At 45.1% G+C, this 20,352-nt stretch overlaps 1 protein-coding gene across 1 annotated transcript in view; it reads left to right on the forward strand.

Annotated features, from left to right (window-relative positions):
* Nucleotides 1–20,352, forward strand: part of Dmgdh (dimethylglycine dehydrogenase) — a 74,026-nt gene that overhangs the window by 27,552 nt on the left and 26,122 nt on the right. Inside the window, exons 6-14 of the mRNA XM_036207389.1 lie at nt 116–364; nt 2,690–2,888; nt 4,821–4,990; nt 5,323–5,476; nt 7,532–7,697; nt 8,258–8,388; nt 11,562–11,779; nt 14,547–14,704; nt 17,711–17,770. Coding sequence (XP_036063282.1) covers nt 116–364; nt 2,690–2,888; nt 4,821–4,990; nt 5,323–5,476; nt 7,532–7,697; nt 8,258–8,388; nt 11,562–11,779; nt 14,547–14,704; nt 17,711–17,770 — 1,505 coding nt within the window. The remainder of the gene's footprint in view (nt 1–115; nt 365–2,689; nt 2,889–4,820; nt 4,991–5,322; nt 5,477–7,531; nt 7,698–8,257; nt 8,389–11,561; nt 11,780–14,546; nt 14,705–17,710; nt 17,771–20,352) is intronic.

Consider the following 20,352-nt stretch of genomic DNA (forward strand, 5'->3'; position numbering starts at 1 on the left):
CAGCACCTGAACCAAATAAACAATGAAGATGTTTCTAAATACAAATTGCTCTATCAATGCTCTAGGTATTTGTATACACGTGGTGATGTATTTTTAAACGATTTTCTCACTTAAGGATTTTGGGCTCGCGAAGTAGGCAAAATGATTGGACTAGAGCATCCTCTCATCCCTGTACAACACCAGTACGTGGTCACATCGACAATACCGGAAGTGAAAGCTTTGAAACGAGAGCTCCCGGTACTCCGCGACCTGGAAGGATCCTACTACCTCCGACAAGAAAGGGACGGGCTTTTGTTTGGCCCCTACGAAAGTCAGGAGAAGATGAAACTCCAGGCCTCCTGGGTCACTCACGGGGTCCCTCCAGGTGGGTTCGGCAAACGAAAGGGGCAAAGAGCAGGGAAGATGGGTCAACTCCCCATGGCTGGGAGCCAGGTAGACAGCAAGACAGAACCCCAGCGCTGGCCTTCAGGTGTCGGGATGGCGTGAGCGAGGGCCTGGAGGTGACTCTGTCTTCATACCCTTGTGGAGGGTAGGCAGAGCCCAGGAAAGGGGAGAGAGAGGCGCAGTTGGGTGAGGAGAGAAGCTGACGCCAGTGCCGGCGCCGCTGGGAAAGGCTCCAGGTACATTTTCATCTGCCCATGCCAACCTTCTGCCGGCCGCTTCCCCTCGATCTGCCTGCTTGGTCTAGTTTCAAGATCTGAATACAGATGCACGTGCTCTAACAGTTGTCCACACTGCAAGTACCCAAGACAGGACATCCAGCCTACAAAGAATGCAGTCCTCTGCAGGGCTGGAACTATGGGCGGAGCCCTCCTGCACCTCACAAGCAGGGAAGGAAGGCTTGGAGCTCTGGGCGGAGGGATCGCCTGTTCCAGTGCCTAGGGGAGAAGGGCCCAGGTTTTTTGTTTTGTTTTTCTTTTTTTTTCTCCCCAAAACATTTCCATGAAGCCAAATCAAGAATTGGGTTATCTAGGCAGACGCCCCTAGTTTTAGTCATGTGTATGTATGTGTGTGTCCATGTATGTGGGTGCATGTATGTACAGATGTGTGTACATGTGAAGCCCCGAGAACATCCTGGGGAGCATTATCCCCCAGGCAGTGTCTGAACTTTATTTTACTTTTTGGGATGAGATGCTCACTGGCCAAAAACCCAACAGAAGCTAGGATGGATGGCCAGTGAGCCCCAGGATCCACTGTGCCTCCACCTCCCTAGTGTTGGGATTACAAGTGCATGCAGCCACACCCAGCTTTCATTTATTTATTTGTTTGTTTGTTTAAAACATGGGCTCTGGGCTTGAACTTAGGTCCTTCTGCTTGCAAAGCCAGTTCTTTTCGAGACAGAGCCATCTTCCAAACCTTGTAGTGTTAGTCTGTAAAAGGAGCTAAAATATGGTTTGGGCACTGAAATATTTCAGGGAACGTGAAGAAACATAAAAGTGTGTTTTTCTGGAGTTGTATGTTGATATGTAGTTTGGGGCAGGGAACATACCCCTCCGGCCCATGTAACAGGAAAGGGTTTCTGACCCACCTCACCTCCTGCAGAGGCTGGTCCTGGAGCAGGAGGACTTTGCTTTTGCTGAGTGGGCCCTGTACATCTGGGTCTGAGCAGACTCGCTCCTGACTGCAGAGTGAGGGCTGAGCTGCTAGGGGAGGCTGGTGTGAGGAGGGGCTCTGTCTCCACCCTGCCCATGCCGCAGCTCTTCTTCCCAATAAATGCAGAACAAATATTTAACTGCTCCTAGCTGGAGGGTTGCTCCTGGCACAGTGCTCTAGTGTAACTGAGCCAGCTTGGAGGCTCCATGACCCTGCCCTGTCCTGCAGTCCTCAAGAAGGGCTCAGAGAACCCGGGAGGAAGCTATGTGGACGAGCGTCCGTGAAGTTTATCTGTGGCCCTGCCTTTAGTCACAGTGACTTCCAGGACAAGAAGAAGATAGTTGTTGCATAAGACTCACTCTGTGCACAGAACACTGGCCTGTGGATGCCCGTGGGAGCAAGCTTCCGGAAGGAGGCAGCCTGGAGAAGGGAGAGTTCAAAGGGTTCTTAAGTCCGCCATCTTGGATCCTGGAGCAGGGGTCCTAATTCTCCAGGGTCCTGGAATAACTCTACACTCCATTTGCTCTCCCTTTTACGTTAATTGAAAGATTGAAAGAAGAAAAAAAAGACTTCTGACAAACCAAATTATTGTTCTTTTTAAAATAATGATTGGGTCAAATTGATTGGGGGGAAACCCCCAAGCATAAATTTCCATTTCTATTTACTAAAAAGGTGACTTTTGTCTTAGGAAGAAATAGCATTATTGTTCCCAAGAATGTTATGGGTACTGGTGTGGGCATAGTAAGTGTCAAGTTTAGGATTAATGTCTTTTTCCTTGATTGACTGAGATGTGTATGTGGACATTTAAATGCCATGGTGCATGTGCGGGGGTGGGGGGGAGGTGGGGGGAGGGGGGGGGGGGGGGGAGGAGTCAAAGGATGACTTCCAGGGCTCAGTTCTTGCCTAGGGAATGAACTCAGGTTGTCAGGCTTGGTGGCAAGTGCCTTTACCCTGAACCATGTCACTGGCTCCAAGTTTAGCATCTTTATAGAGACAAAGGAATGTTTTCCTTACAGGCACCCATTTTGGAGAGTGCATTGCTTTGAGACTTGCTTGCACACAGGGACATTCTGACCACAGAGGTCTGTCTCTCTAGGCTTTGGGAAGGAGCTTTTTGAGTCTGACCTGGACCGGATCACAGACCACTTGGAAGCTGCCATGGAAATGGTTCCCGTTTTGAAAAAGGCAGACATCATCAACATCGTCAATGGCCCTATCACCTACTCTCCAGACATCCTGCCTATGGTGGGGCCCCATCAGGGGGTCAGAAACTACTGGGTGGCTGTAGGCTTCGGGTGAGTAGAACCCTGACATCTCTCATAGAAGCACTTACTTTAGTTAAATCCAGTCTCAAAATATCAGGCCCCAAGATGGAAAATGAAGAGGTGATGGAGGATGGGGATGCAGTGGGGTGGGGGGTGGGTCAGGTGAGGGTGGGGTTGTCTCCTTTTGATGACCAAGGAATGAGGGCAGGAACTAATCGTATAATGGGAGGAACTAATCGTATAATGGGATAGCACTTAGATGATAAAGGTTAGCACACAGAGGACAATCGTCTTCTGGAACTGTCTTCACATATTTCCTGTCACCTCCATTCTTTATGTCTCTTTTTATGCCGTTGCCTCCCAATGGGTCAATTTGTCCCGATTGGACAAGAATGTTTTCATAACAGAAGGTGACATATTCAAACTATCAAATGGATAACATGTCTTATGTATTTTCTCCATAATTCCTGTTTGTCTAACGTGATTTCCCTCTGCATAACTCCCTGGGCTGCTTCCTGTTTAAGATTCTGCTCCTTGCCCATGTTTCATTTCTAATATCTGTCCCATTAATATGCTGACTATTGATGTCAAACTCGCTTTGCTACCATATCACAGTTTCTAATACTCTAGTTTTCTTCTTTATTCTATTGGCTGTTTGTTCAAATAATCTTTAATGACCGCAGCTCTGCACCAGGCTTCATGATGTAAGTACCAAGCAGTGCCTTTGCATTCTCCTTGGGAAGTAACTTGGTAACAGTCAAGGGACATCCATTTTCTAAAGAAGTGCAGTTGTGGAGAAAGCTTTTGCCTTCTTCCAAATTCCTCTCACACTTCTTAGAAGTAAAGTGCTGGCTTGTTAAGCCACTATAGTTTGGGGGATGCTGGGGTTCTTTTGTTAGGATTTTTAAAATATGTGGTAATGGGGATCAAACCCAGGGATCGAATGGGGTTCTCACAACTTAATACCAACTTCCCTTGATTCTCTGTCCATGAATCTCACCCCATTCAGTTTCTCAAAAGCTCCTTTTCATGGTACCACAGATAGATCTATGTTGAAAGGCTTTGATGGATAAGAACGGGCAGGTAGACCTTCATAAAGCCTACTAGAAACTGTGATTCTGACATCACATGCAATCATATGTGTTGTTTAAAGCATCCTTGGGGGCTGGGGAATGTAGCTCAGTTGCTAGAATGCCAGCTTGACATGCAAAAGCCCCCGGGTTTGATCCCCAGTGCCCTATAAGCCAGGCATAGTGCTATATCCCTGTGGTACCAGAGCTAGGGAGGGGGAGACACAGGAAGATCAGAAGTTCAAGGCCACCCTCAGCTAGGAATTCAGTCTGAGGCAAGCCTGGGTTACGTGAGACCCCAATGCATCTTCTTGTGGAAATAGGGAACAAGCAGACCTTCCCTTCCAAGGGACCTATTAGTTGCAAATTACAGAGGTCATATTCCTTTCTGCCCTCACCCACAAATCCTCACTGAGCACCTGCCTCTGTCTGAGTGCCTCTAAGTTAAAGGTTCTTAGCATAGAGGCCATCATTACCCAAGAGAATCCTCACTACACTGAGTCTGGAAGAGATGGAGGGGCACCTCCCAGAGTTTCCTATCAGTCAGGGAAATCCCAGCTTAAGAAGACAGGTGAGTGCTAACCATATACATCATCCCTAAAGCCAGCATTTTTACTAGGCAGCAGCCACAGGCTATCTGAGGGTCTGGTGTCCCACATGGTGGAACTGTGAAAACAAACCAGTAATCAGTTAGGCACCTTTTATTTGCATTCCAGAACATGCATTGATCTGTTTTTGGTGAAAAAAAAAGTACAGCATAAAAATTATACTACTTGTATGTTTTAATGGGCACAGATGACTCCAACTGTGACACCCTGTAAGATATTTGAACATGTCTTACCATTTGAATGCACCACATTTGTAACACTGCACCAATCTCTGTATCCAAAAGCTACGGCATAATCCATGCTGGTGGGGTAGGGAAGTACCTCAGTGACTGGATCCTGCATGGAGAACCCCCTTTTGACCTGATAGAACTGGACCCCAACCGCTATGGCAAATGGACCACAGCACAGTACACCGAGGCCAAAGCCAGAGAATCGTACGGGTTCAACAACATTGGTGAAGTACTAACTTGCTGACATCTTGAAAGACCTCTCAGTTTAGATGCTCTGCTCTGTCCAGGGGTGGTGAGGAACTGTAAACAACACTTAAGTCATAGCAAGGGATGTATGTGGCTGTATAGAGTTATTGTATTGCGTATATCACACACATACACACACACATATATGTGTGTGTGTGTGTGTGTGTGTGTGTGTATTTATATGTGTGTGTATATGTATATGTATATATGCTCTTGGATTGTAAATTCTATCATTTCCATTTTAAAATCCCCTCAGTATATTGTGCCATTTTGGTGATAAGCTATTAGAACACCGATGTTCCCTCCCCAGTTGGTTATCCTAAAGAAGAGAGGTTTGCCGGGAGACCAACCCAGAGGGTCAGTGGGCTCTACAAGACCCTGGCGTCCAAGTGTTCCATGGGCTTCCATGCAGGCTGGGAACAGCCACACTGGTTCTACAAACCTGGCCAGGACACTCAGTACAGGTAAGTGAGTGTCTTCACCTGCCTGTGGTTCTGAGCAAGGGCCTCCACCACAAGGGCAGAGAAGGAGAGCAGGGCACGGATTCCTCTCCCATCATAACTGTGCATCACTTTCAGAGAAGCAGTGAGTCTTCTCGGGTATCATGTACCTGCTTGTGGTGGAGGCATTCACTAGGCCAGCCCAGGGGACACCGGCCAGCCCAGGGGACACCGGCCAGTCTCCGTGAAGCCTTTTTTACTGGCAGTTGCCAGAACCTCAGAGGACTTTTCCTTGTCCCCATACAAGTCCTGACATGGCTTAGATTGACTACAATAGGTTTGCCGTGGCTTAAGTTCAAATACTGTATAGAAAGGAACCACAGCTCTGGGCCACGAAACAGCCGAGAGCACCCGCATTTGGGGTTAAACTAAAATATCAGGCATGCCTCCCCAACCGGCCCCTGAGTTCCTGGCAAGTGCTGTGTGTCACTGTTGGACCTGGGCTTGATGGTGATTATTTTCTCATAAGAACCTATGAACTAAGGAATAGTGAATAGCAAGTCTAGAAGATGATTTACAGTTTCTGTCAAGTGCACATTTTGCTGTTTTAAACAGGCTTTGGGGCTAGAAAGATAGTCCAGATGATAAAGCACTTGCTGTGCAGAACATTAGGGCTTGAGTCTGATCCCCAGCACACACGATTAAAAGTTGGGTATAGAAGTGCATGCTTGTAATCTCAGTGCTGGGGAGGTGGAGATGGGTGGATCCCTGAATCTTGCTGGCCAGCCAGCCTAGCCTATTGGCTAACTCCAGGCCAGTGAGAGATCCTGTCTTGGTAATGGCTCTTGGGGTCTGGCACCTGAGATTGCCCTGTGGCCTCAGCTCCCACACATGAGCATGCATGCACAGGAAACACAGGTTTTGATGTCTACTTTAAATTCAGATCAGTGGTGTAAACTGCAGAACTGGAGCATCTGTGATTGAACGAGTGTTTCACTCTAGAAGCAGCTGACTCAGCATGTTCGCCCCCCCCCCCCCCCTCCCGCCCCAATACTTGGCTTGATTTTCCAGGAATGACTCAGATAAACCCTAGCTTTGTTTTTCATTTTGTGAGGTTGAGATCTGGCTTAATTTGTTTTTAGATTTTAATAGTTAAGCTACTGGAAAATCCTGCAGACTTAGCTCCCTGCTTTGAAGCTAAAAACAGCACTTTAGAAGCCATTTGCTTAAGGGGAAAGGACTTTTTGAAATGAGTCAGGAGACCTTTGTTCTACACCCAACTCTGTCATTAGCTGCTTCAAAAGACCCAGAAGCCACTCTGTGCCTTTTCTCTGAAAAGTGAAGGTGCTAGGCTAGACCATTGCTTGTTTCGGACGTAGGCACTCCCTGCAACCCGCCATGGTGCCCAACCCCTTTTTAACAAGTGAAAGTGACTTGTATTCACAGTTCTGGAGAAGTGCTGGCCATATACTCATGTGTGAGTGTGTACACACATACACACATGGCATATGCATACGCATGTACACACAGAGACATAGATACATGTGCACACATGTGCACAGACACATGCAGGACATCCATATACACACGTGTGTATACACACACACACTCCATTCTGATTTAATGAGGCTTAACAACAGGTATTTGAAAAATGCTGTTGATATGTGAAATGAATAGAAAAATCTCTTAATAAAAAAAATTAAAAATAAATAAAAATGAGCACCCAAAGAAAGAAAGAAAGGAAAGAAAAGAAAAGAAGTGCTCCCTAGATGATTCTAGTACGCAACCAGGGTTCAAAACTCCTGGACGGTTTGTTGCCTTATACACTGCCCTTCAGATCAGTGTACCCGAGAGTTCTATCCTTTTTTCCCTTGCTAATTAACACTCATTCAGTATAAAATGGATGAAATGGATAGATAAGTAAACTATAAAAGGTCAGATTCCAACATGTATATATGATTTACAGAACAGATTGAGGGTACCCCTCTTCCAGCCCAGCAGGCTTTTCTAGATGGAGGGGGAGTAATTGAAATATTCTTTGGGTGACAATTGTCTTGAACAGTAAATATCATGTTTCAGGCCAAGTTTCCGCCGCACAAACTGGTTTGAGCCAGTAGGTTCTGAGTACAAACAGGTTATGCAAAGAGTTGGTGTAATTGACCTGTCTCCATTTGGCAAGTTCAACATCAAAGGCCAAGATTCCATCAGATTTCTGGACCATCTCTTTGCAAATGTCATTCCAAAGGTAAATAGACAAGGTCCAGGAATCTGACCTGGTCCTTTCAAAAAGAACACCTCAAATCCATCCTCCTTTGATTCCATGTACTCTGAGTTGGATGCTTGAACATTTCCACCGCCCGAGAGCGTGCAAGCTAATTCTCAACTGCAATTTCTGTTGCCTAGGGAACTAATGACTTCATTTAATGCACCAACGAGATCCTAAAAGTTGACTGCAGTTAAATGGATGTGGTGTTTTTTAATTATTACATTAATTTATCTATGTATGTCATGCGTGTAGAGGACAAGTGTCTTTTCACCCTGTGAGTTCCAGGGGTTGAATTTAGGGTGTCAGCTTTGGCCAAAACTACCCTTACCTGGGTACCATCTTCCCAGCCCTGAAGTGCAATTCTTCTTAGAACAAACAATTTTGTATGATTGTTTAAATGGAAAATTTAAATTAATCTCTGGTTTGGTTCATATATATGATATAAATGGTAAGAGGTAGAGGTTTTTCATGGTCCTCACACTTTACATATGTTAAGATGTTTAATTCATCCTAAAATGATTTTAAATTCTTTTGAGCAGGTGGGTTTTACAAACATAAGTCACATGTTGACACCCAAAGGTCGAGTGTATGCTGAGCTGACTGTTTCACACCAGTCTCCGGGGGAGTTCCTGTTGATTACTGGCTCTGGATCAGAACTTCACGATCTTAGGTAACTATGCATCCAGTAAAATCATTTTGAACAAGTGACACACTGATCCAATCTTACAAGAGTTTCTCTTGTGCCAGCACATTCTGGTTTCGTTTCTCTTGCTGTGGTAAAATACCTTGACAAAAAGCAATTTAGAGAAGGAAAGCACTGAATTCAGTTTGCAGTTTCAGGCTGTAGTCCATCATTGTGGGGAAGTCAAGGCAGGAATGGGAGCTTCAAGCAGCTACTCATATTCCATGTGCAATCAAGAGCAGGGAGAAGAGAATGCATGAACAGTCACTTGTAGGTGGAAGTTTCTGTGTCCAGCCAGCACCTCCCAAATACCTGGCAGCTGCTTCCCAAATAATTGACTTGGAAGCTTAATATTACTTATAAATGCTTAGCCAGTAGCTCGGGCTTATTACTAACTAGATCTTACACTTAAATTCTTCCTTCCTATATTTATTTATTTATTTTTATTTTATCCTGGCATGATTAGATACCTGACGGCCTGGGAATTGAACCTGGTTCCTCTGGCACATCAGTCAGTGCTCTTGATTGCTGAGCCACCTTTCTCTCCTCTTTCTTACACTTAAATTAACCCATAATTCTTATTATGTTTAGCCATGTGACTTGGCACCTCTTCTCAGTACAGCATTCTCATCTTGCTTCCTCTGCATCTGGCGGGTGACTCCTGACTCTGTCCTTCCTCTTCCCAGAATTCTCCTCATCTGGTCACCCCACCTATACTTCCTGCCTGTCTACCAGCCAATCAACATTTTATTAAACCAATTTGAGTGACAAATCCTTACAGTGTACAAGAGCATTATCCCACAGCAATCACTCTCTTGTACTCAGCTCCATTTTTTACTCTCACACAGGCCTGCCTGGGGTTACCACAATAGGATGAGTCTTCCTACATCATTTAACTTAAGACAATGCCCCACAGACATGTCCACAGGTCACCATTCTCCATTGAGACTCTTTTCCCAGATGGCTTTAGGTTGCATCAATTTGACAATTAAAGATACTCATCATGGTGCCTGGAGAGGTGGTTTAGCCATTGGCAGCACTGGTATCTCTTCCAGAGGACCAGACTTTGATTCTTAGCACCCACGTGGCAGCTTATAACCATTTTAACTCCAGGGGATCTGATGTCATTTTCTGACCTCTGGGAGTACCAGGCACATACATGATGTACAAACATACATGTAGGAAAAATATATCAACACATAAATAAAACAGAGATAATCATCACACAGTACTTAAAGAACTTTAGTTCTTTTTAAAAGTGTGTGTATTTGAGTGAGTGTGTGTGTGAATATATGTGTGTGTGTGTGTGTGTGTGTGTGTGTGAATGTATGTGTGTGTGTGTGTGTGTGTGTGTGTGTGTGTGCGCAAGTGCCTCAAGAGGCCAGAATAGGGTGTCAGATTCCCTGGAGCTGTAGTTACAGGTAGCTGTCAATTATATCTGAGTGCTGAGAACCATACTCTGGTTCTCTACATGATCCTCGACTCTTTTAATCATGAGCCATCCTTGCAGCCCCCAGCTTTGATTCTTAAACCTCATCAATGTGACTAACCCTTGTGTGTTTTATAGGAATAGTTGAAGCAAAAGCCCCTGCCTACTCCACGAGGTTACCCATCCAGCGGGCATATTGGCTCTGATAATATTGACTCTTATTTAGTAAAAATCATCAGTGAGCCAGGTGGTGGTGGCGCACACCTTTAATCCCAGCATTCGGGAGGCAGAGGCAGGCAGATCTTTGTGAGTTCGAGGCCAGCCTGGTCTACAGAGTGAGTTCCAGGAAAGGCACAAAGCTACACAGAGAAACCCTGTCTTGAAAAAGAAAAAAAAAATTATCAGTGAGCCAGAACTCCTTTCAGACATGACCTCAATGAATTCTCGTAGATTTTGCAGGTGCTGGGGAGATGGCCCTGTAGGTAGCTGCGTTCTTCACAAACACGAGAGCTGGAGTTTAGACTCCTCAGCAACCATATAATGGCAGACAGGCACTGTGGCTTGCAGGTAATCCCAGCACTTAGGAGGCAGAGACGGGGCATCTCCAGAGTAAGCTAGCTAGCTACGCTATCTGAGTAGACAAGCTTTGGGTTCAGGTGAGAGACCCTGCCTCAAACTATAAGGTGGAGTGCCATTAAGGAAGACACTCAATGTGAAATTCTGGCCTCTACACACACATGCACATGCATGTGCACACACATACACTATGTGTGCATGCACATGCATGTGCCAAATAAAAAGATTTTGCAAAGTTTGCATTATCCACATTTTCAGATGAGGAAACAGGTGTGGGTTAAAGTCACCTGCTCAAGTCTGCATGACTGATTCAGGTACCCCATTGGGTTCACTCCAGCCAGCCTACTCCCTTACTTATTAGCTCCCTCTGTGAAACCTGTGCACACTGCTCACAGCTAAATTGTTGACCTGCCTTTGCCAGGACCTCCAGTCCGCTGTGAAGTTTCCATCCTCAGTTTAGTATTCTGCTAGTACACGGGACGTTCTTATTAAGTCAGGGTCTGACTTAAAATCTCCTCACTTTAGCTGTAGAGTTATGGAAATCTGATGGGCGAGTGTAAGGGGTGTGGAGGTCACCTTAGCCACTAAAGCCTCTCCTAGTCTAGACGAACACTGTGATAGACTCCCAGGGCTCCAGGGATGGCTCAATAAATTACAGACAGGCCAGAGAGCTGCCTTCCAAAAACTCATCAAGGCTTAGAAATTGAGACCGGAGTTTTTCTCTTTTCTTTGTGATTGTCAGAGCAATTATGTGTCTGGTGGCAGGCACATTATTAATGGCTAGCAGCACAAGTGTGCATCTTGTATACAGGTATTGAAGCAAATTCGGGTTTAAATTAATTTTTGGAGATGGAACCATTAGTTTAAATGCAAAAGAACCATCACTATTTATAACTGTGGCAAAGCTCATTTAAACCAGAAAATTCTTGTTACCTGGAAAATTCCCTCCCGAGTCGTAAGTGGGCAATTTAAAGAGAATCTCTTTACCTCTCAGGGACTTGGTTTCGTCAGCTTTCAAAGTGATGTGGCTGCATGCCATGACCCTCTAGGGACTTTCTGATAATTCCTAACTTGAAGCAAGTCTTCAGAAACATAATACGTTAGAAGCATGCATTATTCAAGCAACGTTTACACGGTGCTTATGACCCCAATGCAGATGGATTGAAGAAGCAGCTGTCAGAGGTGGATATAATGTTGAAATTCGAAACATAACTGATGAGCTTGGGGTCCTGGGAGTGGCAGGGCCATATGCAAGGCGCGTCCTTCAGAAGCTGACCTCAGAAGATCTCCGCGATGATGTTTTCAAGTTTCTTCAAACCAAGACTTTAAAGATGTCTGACATTCCTGTCACTGCTATAAGGATCTCTTATACTGGTAAGAATTTGAAAACAACCCATGGTAAGGAAAGGCTACCGGAAATGGGACACACACAGTCACACATGCACACTCACACAGTCGTACCCTCACAATGCATGCTCGTACACACACACACACACACACACACACACACACACACACACACACACACTCATACATACCCACACACAATCTTAGCCTCACAAGGCATGCTCATACACACACACTCACACATATCCACACACACACACAGTCATACCCTCACAATGCATGCTCTCTCTCTCTCACACACACACACACACACACACTCATACATGCCCACACACAATCTTAGCCTCACAATGCATGCTCATACACACACACTCACACATATCCACACACACACATAGTCATACCCTCACAATGCATGCACACACACACACACACACACACACTCATATATACCCACACACAATCTTACCCTCACAATGCATGCTCATACACACACACTCACACATATCCACACACACACAGTCATACCCTCACAATGCATGCTCACACATACTCCCATGCTCACCCATTACCCCCCTCACAGTCACACCCTTCAATGCACACACTCACCTGCACACACACTCCTACTCACCTTCCCACACACTCATGCTCACCTTTCCACACTCTCACACTCACATGCTCACTCACACATACACTCATACTTACACATGAGCGCTTATGCACACTCCGCTCCCCGACTTTCTCTGATTTCGAAGGAAGATTTCTTCTGCCCAGCTCTAAGGAAAGAAGTCTGTCTGGCCGCTCCTTCTCCCTGCAGTGTTCCCACCCATTTCTAGTTGCTCCTCTTTGGAAGGGCAGACGAGCAAGGAGCAAAGGATGGCCATTGGAGTACCTGGAAGACCCCAGTCAGTAGACTGTATGGGAACACTCACAGGCTTCCAGCCTGATGTGCCCATGCCAAGCTTTCCACTAGGACAGCGTTTCTCAACCTTCCTAACGCTGCGACCCTTTCATGCAGTTCTTCATGTTGGGGTGACCCCCCCCATCAAATTATTTTCATTACTACTTCATAACTAATTCCGCTACTGTTATGAGTCGTAATGTAAATGTCTGTGTTCCCTGATGGTCTGAAGCAACCCTTGTGAAAGGGTTGTTTGACCCCCAAAGGGGTCGAGGCCCACAGGTTGAGAACCATTGCACTAGACCATGGTTCCCTGGCGATCTTTCCCCCCCCCACCACCACCACTGTTGTGTGTTCACTGGGGGACCTCCGCCCAGCTTTGCACAGAGTATGTGTCATGACCCAGTGACACTCAGGCTCACCTCTAGCTCCTGTAACTCCCGTGTCCCCTTACTGAAGGAGCACTGTGTGCCCAGGCATTCCCCTAGCTCCATGTTGCTCCTGCTCTGGTGGTGTCCTGGCGGAGCCCTTCACTCTCGACCCGTGATGATGGAGAACAAGGAGTGTGCTCACTGTTAACATCACAAATCCCTGGCTTTCCATTCTAACTTCTCCCAACCTTGGCAAAAAGGAAGACTGGGATAAAAATAAATAAATAAGGAGTCTTTGGATTATAATGTTCTTTTCTTTGGTTTTCTAGCATCTAGCTCTAGTGATGAATGAAAGGATCATGTTGGGGGGTCGATGAGAAGCTGTAGCTGGCTATCCATGAGAAAGAAATACGAATCATTTCACATCTTTAAAAAAGATTTATTTATTGTGTATACAGCATGTATGACTGCAGGCCAGAAGAGGGCACCAGATCTCATTACAGATGGTTGTGAGCCACCATGTGGTTGCTGGGAATTGAACTCAGGACCTCTGGAAGAGCAATCAGTGCTCTTATCCCCTGAGCCATCTCTCCAGCCCTCCACATTCTTTATATGTTTAAAGGCTTGTGGTTCTTGGCTTGAAAACTGAAGTGTCTAAACCTTGAACTCCATTATCATCTGTTTTTGTATGTGAGCATATGTGTGTGCACGTTTGTGGGGGTCCACATGTGTATGTGTGAGGGCCAGAGACCAACCCTGGATGTTACCTTGTTGGCTGGTCAGACAGAGTGCCTACTTCCCCAGCGTACAGGGTGACAGATCATCAGGCTTGGCAGCAGTCACCTTTACTCACTGAGCCATTGCATACCCCCTACCCCACCCCCATGCTTTTTTTAAAATGTGTGTTCTCAGGATCAAACTCACGCCTTCATGCTTAAGTACATGGTAAGTTTATTACTGTCTGAACTGGCTCTTTAAGGCTTTTATTTTGTTTTGTTTTTAGACAGTGTTTCAGTAGCCCAGGTTAGCCCTGCATTCACAATCCTCCTTCCTCAGCTTTCTGAGTATAGGCATCATAGCTGTCCTTCCCATAGCCAGCTGAACCCCTTGGAAATACACGCTAGCTGTTTACCTACTACCACTGTCCTGAAAACGGTCAAGGCTCAGGATGAAGCCAAGGTGCAGGGTGGGAGGTAAGTCCTGACCAGAGTCTGTCTGTCTCTGGAGATGACGGATCATCCAGCAACCGCCCTCTGTGTAGGAGTCAGGACTACATGCAAATGACCAGTGAGATGAGATGGCTAGCTCCTTGTGAGCTGTTCTGTTAAAAACTGGCAAGGACTGCATTGTGTGAGTGGTGTCTCCCCTGCGTGTGTTAGCTAATGTACGGGAGTGCTCACCCTGCCAGGACTGCATTGTGTGAGTAGTGGTGTCTCCCCTGCATGTGTTAGCTAATGCATGGGAGTGCTCTCCATGCCAGGACCGCTCTCACTCCTGTGTGGGCTCTGCCCGTGCTTTTCAGGTGAGCTGGGATGGGAGCTGTACCACAGACGAGAAGATTCCGCAGCGCTATATGAACTCATCATGAACGCAGGCCAGGAGGAGGGGATCGACAATTTTGGAACATATGCCCTGAATGCCTTAAGACTGGAGAAAGCCTTCCGAGCCTGGGGATCAGAGGTTTGAATACTAGTGTCCTCATTAAAACCTTATGCTGATTGTATCTAATTTTTGTTGGAGGGCAAGTTTTGATAGTATCACTACCAATTCTGGCCGTAAGAGAAATCAATCATACACTCTTAGATGACTTTGATGAGGGAAAGAGGCCGCAACCCTTTACCAATGAACATTGACTGGGGTCTGGGATAATGTTTATTATGCCTTAATTCCCCCACACTCCCCTGCTTGGTGGTGAACCCCAGACATTTTTCTGACATCCTCTGAGGATTCGACTATCGCCTCTCAAATCCCTGCCTTCCCCTCTGTTATGTTACGCCTCACTTTCTTCACATAATACATCCTTGGGTGAACTAATGTTCTTTTTTCTGGGGGGCGGGCACCATGGTCCTGTATGTGTTGTTCTAACCCCACCAGTAACAGCGGTAACCAAGGGTTTCTCTTTGGATAATGCTTACCATTTATACAACATTTTTATACCCATTGATTCTACTTAGCTTCTGCCTTAGGTTTTTTTCCCCTAGGCTGTGGTAAAATGGCCAGCCCAAAGCACCTTCAGGGAGAAGGGATTGAATTCAGCTCTCAGCTCCAGTTCCAGTCCTTCATAGTGGGGACGTCACAGTCGCAGGAGCTTGAGGGAACTGGTCATATCACATCCATAATTGGACATGGCTACATGCCTGTGTTCAGCTGCTGGGCTGGCTTTGTGCATTCTAACCCTTCCAGGATCCCTGTCCAGGGAATGCTGTGTCCACAGTCACGATAGGTCTTCCCACATTAATTGTTGTAATCAAGGCACACTACAGGCACACCTAGAAGCCTTTGTCCCGCAAGTCTGACATTTAATCATCAATCTTCTCAGCTGTCCATGAACGTACTGTTACCACGACTCTTATTTTGCATCTAACCACAACGATCCAGATTCCCGATTCAGGTCCTCTTCACCTATTTTTATTTCCTTGCGAGAGAACCGAACCCCTAGCTTTTCAGAGAACTGTTTCTTTGGAAGACACTGAGGTTTTAGGGGCCATGGAAAAGATGAGCTTCGGAGTTGGGACTCCCGGGTTTAAAATCTATCCTCTACAGCCTGCATGTCCAAATGCTCGTTCTGTGGCTTATCTCTTGGAAATTCTGCCTTCTGTAAAATAGAGCATTTATCCTACAGAATTAACATAGGCATGGAGATGGTTTATTATAAGCCAAACAAACACACCATACAATTAATTTCTAGCTCAGGTAGGGAGTCTTGGGCCTTATCATAGACGCGAGCTTGGAGGAAACCAGTTCCTGCCTACTTCAGAGCACAGTCTACAGCCTGGACTTAGGTGAGGCCAGCGCCCTCAGAAAAACTCAACAGCTTTGTCTCCAAGGTCTCCCCAAAAGAGTGCAGAGAGGCAGCCCCCAGAGAGTTAAGCATTGCTGTATTCTGGTGGGGTTTTTTCCCTGCTTCCTCCCAACTTAGGACCCTGTTTCTCAACAGTGCCAGAGCGCCCTCTAGTGTTGAAACAGAGACAAAGCCGCTCTGTTTTTCCTGAACAAAAAATCAAACCAAACCAACCAAACAAACAAAAACCATTCTCCAAGTCTGAGCATACTGAAAACTAATTTCAAACTGATAACTCAAACTGATTTAAGAAATACGAGAACAATTTTACGTGATGTAAAGTAGCCTTATGTTTATCTGGTTTATGTAAGTCCTGTGTTGACTCTGTGGGAGGTTAGAGCAAGCAGTTCCCATTGCCATAAAGAGCACAAAACAGGCTGACGTCTAGAAAGTTCTTAACAATGGTAAGTGAATGTGGCGTGGCATCCTGTTTGTCCCTGTTTCTATACGTTTAATGGTTTCCACTAAGCTTATCTCAAGCCCTTTCATCTTTCCTTGGTTCTCATCATATAAATTCGAATCTTTTAATAAAATTTTGAGGAGGAAAAAGAAATAAGAACAAAACAGAGACAAAACCTCGTAACTTTATTCAGGTTTAGTACTAAATATTGGCTTTCCCCTGAATCGATGTATCATCCTATCATGATTCAACCACATTTGAGCTCCAGCCCTGCCTTCCCGTCTTCCTTCCTGAACGCTGTAAAAGCCAGTACCCTACCTTTAACATTTTCTCTTCACTCCTATTCATGGCTAATTGCAGGATAAGCAAAGTCACTTAAGAACTTTAAAAAGCGTAATTATGTAAAATTATTACATAATACACACGAGATTCTTGTTTGTGGAACAGCATGTGCTAGCCTTCAAATATTTATTAAGATAAAAGAGGCCAGAGAGACAGCTTGGTGGTTGAGAGCAGTTACAGTGTGTTCTGCTCTTGCAGAGGGCTCAAGGTCAAGTCCCAGCATCCTCCTTGGGCAGCCCACAGCCTCCTGTTATTCCAGTTCTGGGATTGGGAATCCAATGCCTCGGTTCTCCAAGGACACCTGCACCTAGCCACACACAGACGTGGACACATACATGTGCACATAATAAAAATTAATTAATTAAATCTTTAAAATAAAGGAGCAGTGGCAGCAAACCCCAACTCTGTTTCTGTGTTTGCTATATTTAAATCTCAGCATTTGCCAATGACTTCATTTGAATTTTGAATTAAAAATACTGTTCTGGAGACTTAGTCCATAATTAGTCTTTTTGAGAATCTTACTCAAAAACCATGAAGTGCCCTTTCTAGAAAGAATAATATAAGAAGGCAATGTTACTGTTGGAATCAGTTTTATATATCAGTTCAGGGTGAAGCCAGTATTTGCTGAATGGAGGCAATAGGTTTGTTTTCTCCATTTTACTGTCCTCTTTGTGGTATGGGGAACTTGTCTACCCCTTCCCCCTACCCAAGATGTACTAAGACTTTCTGAGGGGGGAGGGGTGGCACACTCTTTTAATCCCAGACTCTGGAGGCAGAGGCAGGCAGATCTTGGTGAAGTGCTAAACCTTTTAAAGGCAACACAGTTCTGATATGAACCAGATGAACATGCTCATCTGAGATTCGAACCGTGTTTTCCTTTCAGATGAACTGTGATACAAACCCCTTGGAAGCTGGACTGGAGTATTTTGTCAAGCTGAATAAGGTATGTTTACGTTCTCAAGTGTGTATGAAATGAATGTTAAGAGGATGGCAGTGTTTTGCGCCAGAAACATGCTTTAAAATTTAACCAAGTATGGGTATAGAAGAAATCAGTTGAACATAAATACCAAACACTGCTTAATTTATCCATATCAACTATCTGTCATAATTTGATCAGCTCAATCTATGGGAGTGTGCTTAGAGCAGTGGTTCCCAACCTGTGGGTCGTGACCCCTTTGTGGGGGTCACATATCAGATGTCCTGCCTATCAGATAGTTACATTATGATTCATAACAGCAGTGATATTACAGTTATGAAATAGCAATGAAATAATTTGATGGTTGGGGGGTCACCACAGCATGATGAGCTGTATTGAAGGGTTGAAGCATTAGGAAGCTTGAGAACCCTTGGGCTAGAGATTTAAGGTAGCAGAATCCAGCTTCTTTAAGGGTTAAGACTAAAACCCAAGATGAAAGGTAATAAAGATCACTGGGTGGTGGTGGCGAACACTTTTAATCCTAGCACTTGGGAGGCAGAGGCAGGCAGTCTCCATGAGTTTGAGGCCAGCCTGGTCTACAGAGCGAGTTCCAGGACAGCCAAGGCGACACAGAGAAACTCTGTCTCGAAAAACCAAAGAAAGGTAACTAAAATCGTAAGGTGCTTATGAGTTGGATTTCATCAGACGTCTTTATAGAAATTGTGCTACATTGTGTATGTATCGGCCACTTGTGGTGGCTGGGGAGGCTGCACATCAGCTAACCAAACCAAGCAGATCAGACAGTGACGTCCTGCACACTCAAAGGCTAAAGATGTCTGGCCACATCGGATTAAGCAGGTGCTTACGAAGCAGGCTGTATCTAATGACAGCATCTAATAGAAACAAAGGATGTCTTTCCGTTGTGCCCAGTACAAAGTGGGTATTTCCTGAGGAGCCGACACAGGCCCAAAGAATCATTATTGGCATCAATGTGTCAAAGGGATGCTCTACACCAGTGGTCTTCAGGCTACCAGCGTTGACCTCATCTGGGAACTTGTTAGAAATGCTAATTCCCAGGTCCAATCCTAGACTTACTAAAAGCAGAGTATCTGGGAGCCAGGCCAACAAAGCTGTTTTTAATAAGCCCTACAGGGGTTCCTAGGAATTGAGAAACACTATACTACATAATTACTGTGGAGACTTATATCATAGGAGGCCAATTTATGATGGCCCCGCTCATCGGTGCCAGCCCTACACGTCTAAATGAGCTTATGCCATTGAGGCATGCTTGAGAGTTGTACAAAAGAACTGAACAGGACTTGCCGTAGTCAACGGTGTTCAAGGTTAGGAACCACAGCTGCTCTGAGGGTGTTTGTAGGAGTCCCCAAATACGCAATCATTTTTAATCCCTAGGTCGGCTTTCCCTCCTGTGGGAATATGTAAACATGTGTCTATAAACCAGGCTATGGGAACTTTTTAAAAATGTTTTGCATCAGTTCCCAAATTCCCAGCTAAAGTATTAACAGGAAATGTGTGTGTTTGTAGTGCTGGATTTTAGGAACAAGGACCCCTGAACGAGTTCTTAAAGGAATCCGTCTTCTCTGTGCGTTTTCTCTGGCTTTTATTTTTATGATGCGCCATCTGTCTCTAGACTAGAGAAAGCAGGTGCTGGGAATTTGGGCAGCTCCTAGCAGCAGATTGTTCCTTGTGGTGACAGAAGTCTGCGTTTGGCTGTTTAAAATAAAGATTAAAAGGCCCAACTCCTTAAAGTGCCCAGCTCTCTGCTGCTAGCCCTAAGTGGAGGGAGAACCAATTCTGTTTCCGTGGTTTGGGATATTATTGTGAGAAGAAGGCCTAGATGAATGATGTCTTCATATTAAAAATGGATGCTTGAAGTCCTTCTTTATGACCATCAGCAGGTGAACGTAGGAATTTATTAGCTCTTTTAAATGATACAATCAAGTAAGCAAAGCTGAGCTCCAAAGCAAATTGTTTAATAGATACTAATTTGGATGGATGATGTGGGTTTTGGTGTTGAATTGTTGGCTCTTGTTCAGGTGTCAAAGAGTTAGTTCTTAATGACTGTGTTGGGTGGGCATTCATGAAGCCTGAGGACTCGGCCCTGACTGAGCTGGGTCTTTTCCACCATGGGATGGATTCAGATGGTTGGCTGCCCTCAACTTCATGGTAGAGACATAGACTGGGTTCTCGGGCAAGTGACTAGGTCTGATCAGCTGCCCTGAGAACGTCTCTGGGGGATTCACAGCTTTGCAGCCATTTACAGTGAGAGGTCACTTTCTGGAAATCAACTATGGTAACTTGATAAGTCATGTCCTGTGCCTAAGGATCAAAAAAATTATGCAGACATTTAATGTACAGAAAGATGTTCCCCTACAAAGCCCTTCAGAAGACATTCTATAACATTTTAAAGGATAATAATATCCAAATCCACATTGCTTTGGAAAACTGAGGCCAGGCAGAGGCTGGAGTGAATACAGGGGGATATTTGTTTTTGATAATGAAGCAAAGCTAACAAAACAAAACAAAACAAACAAACAAAAAAAAACTTGAGAATTTTATTGAAATCATTTCTTCCCTTTATTTACCCC

Source organism: Onychomys torridus, chromosome 15 (genome assembly GCF_903995425.1).
Source record: "Onychomys torridus chromosome 15, mOncTor1.1, whole genome shotgun sequence".
Lineage (NCBI taxonomy): Eukaryota > Metazoa > Chordata > Mammalia > Rodentia > Cricetidae > Onychomys > Onychomys torridus.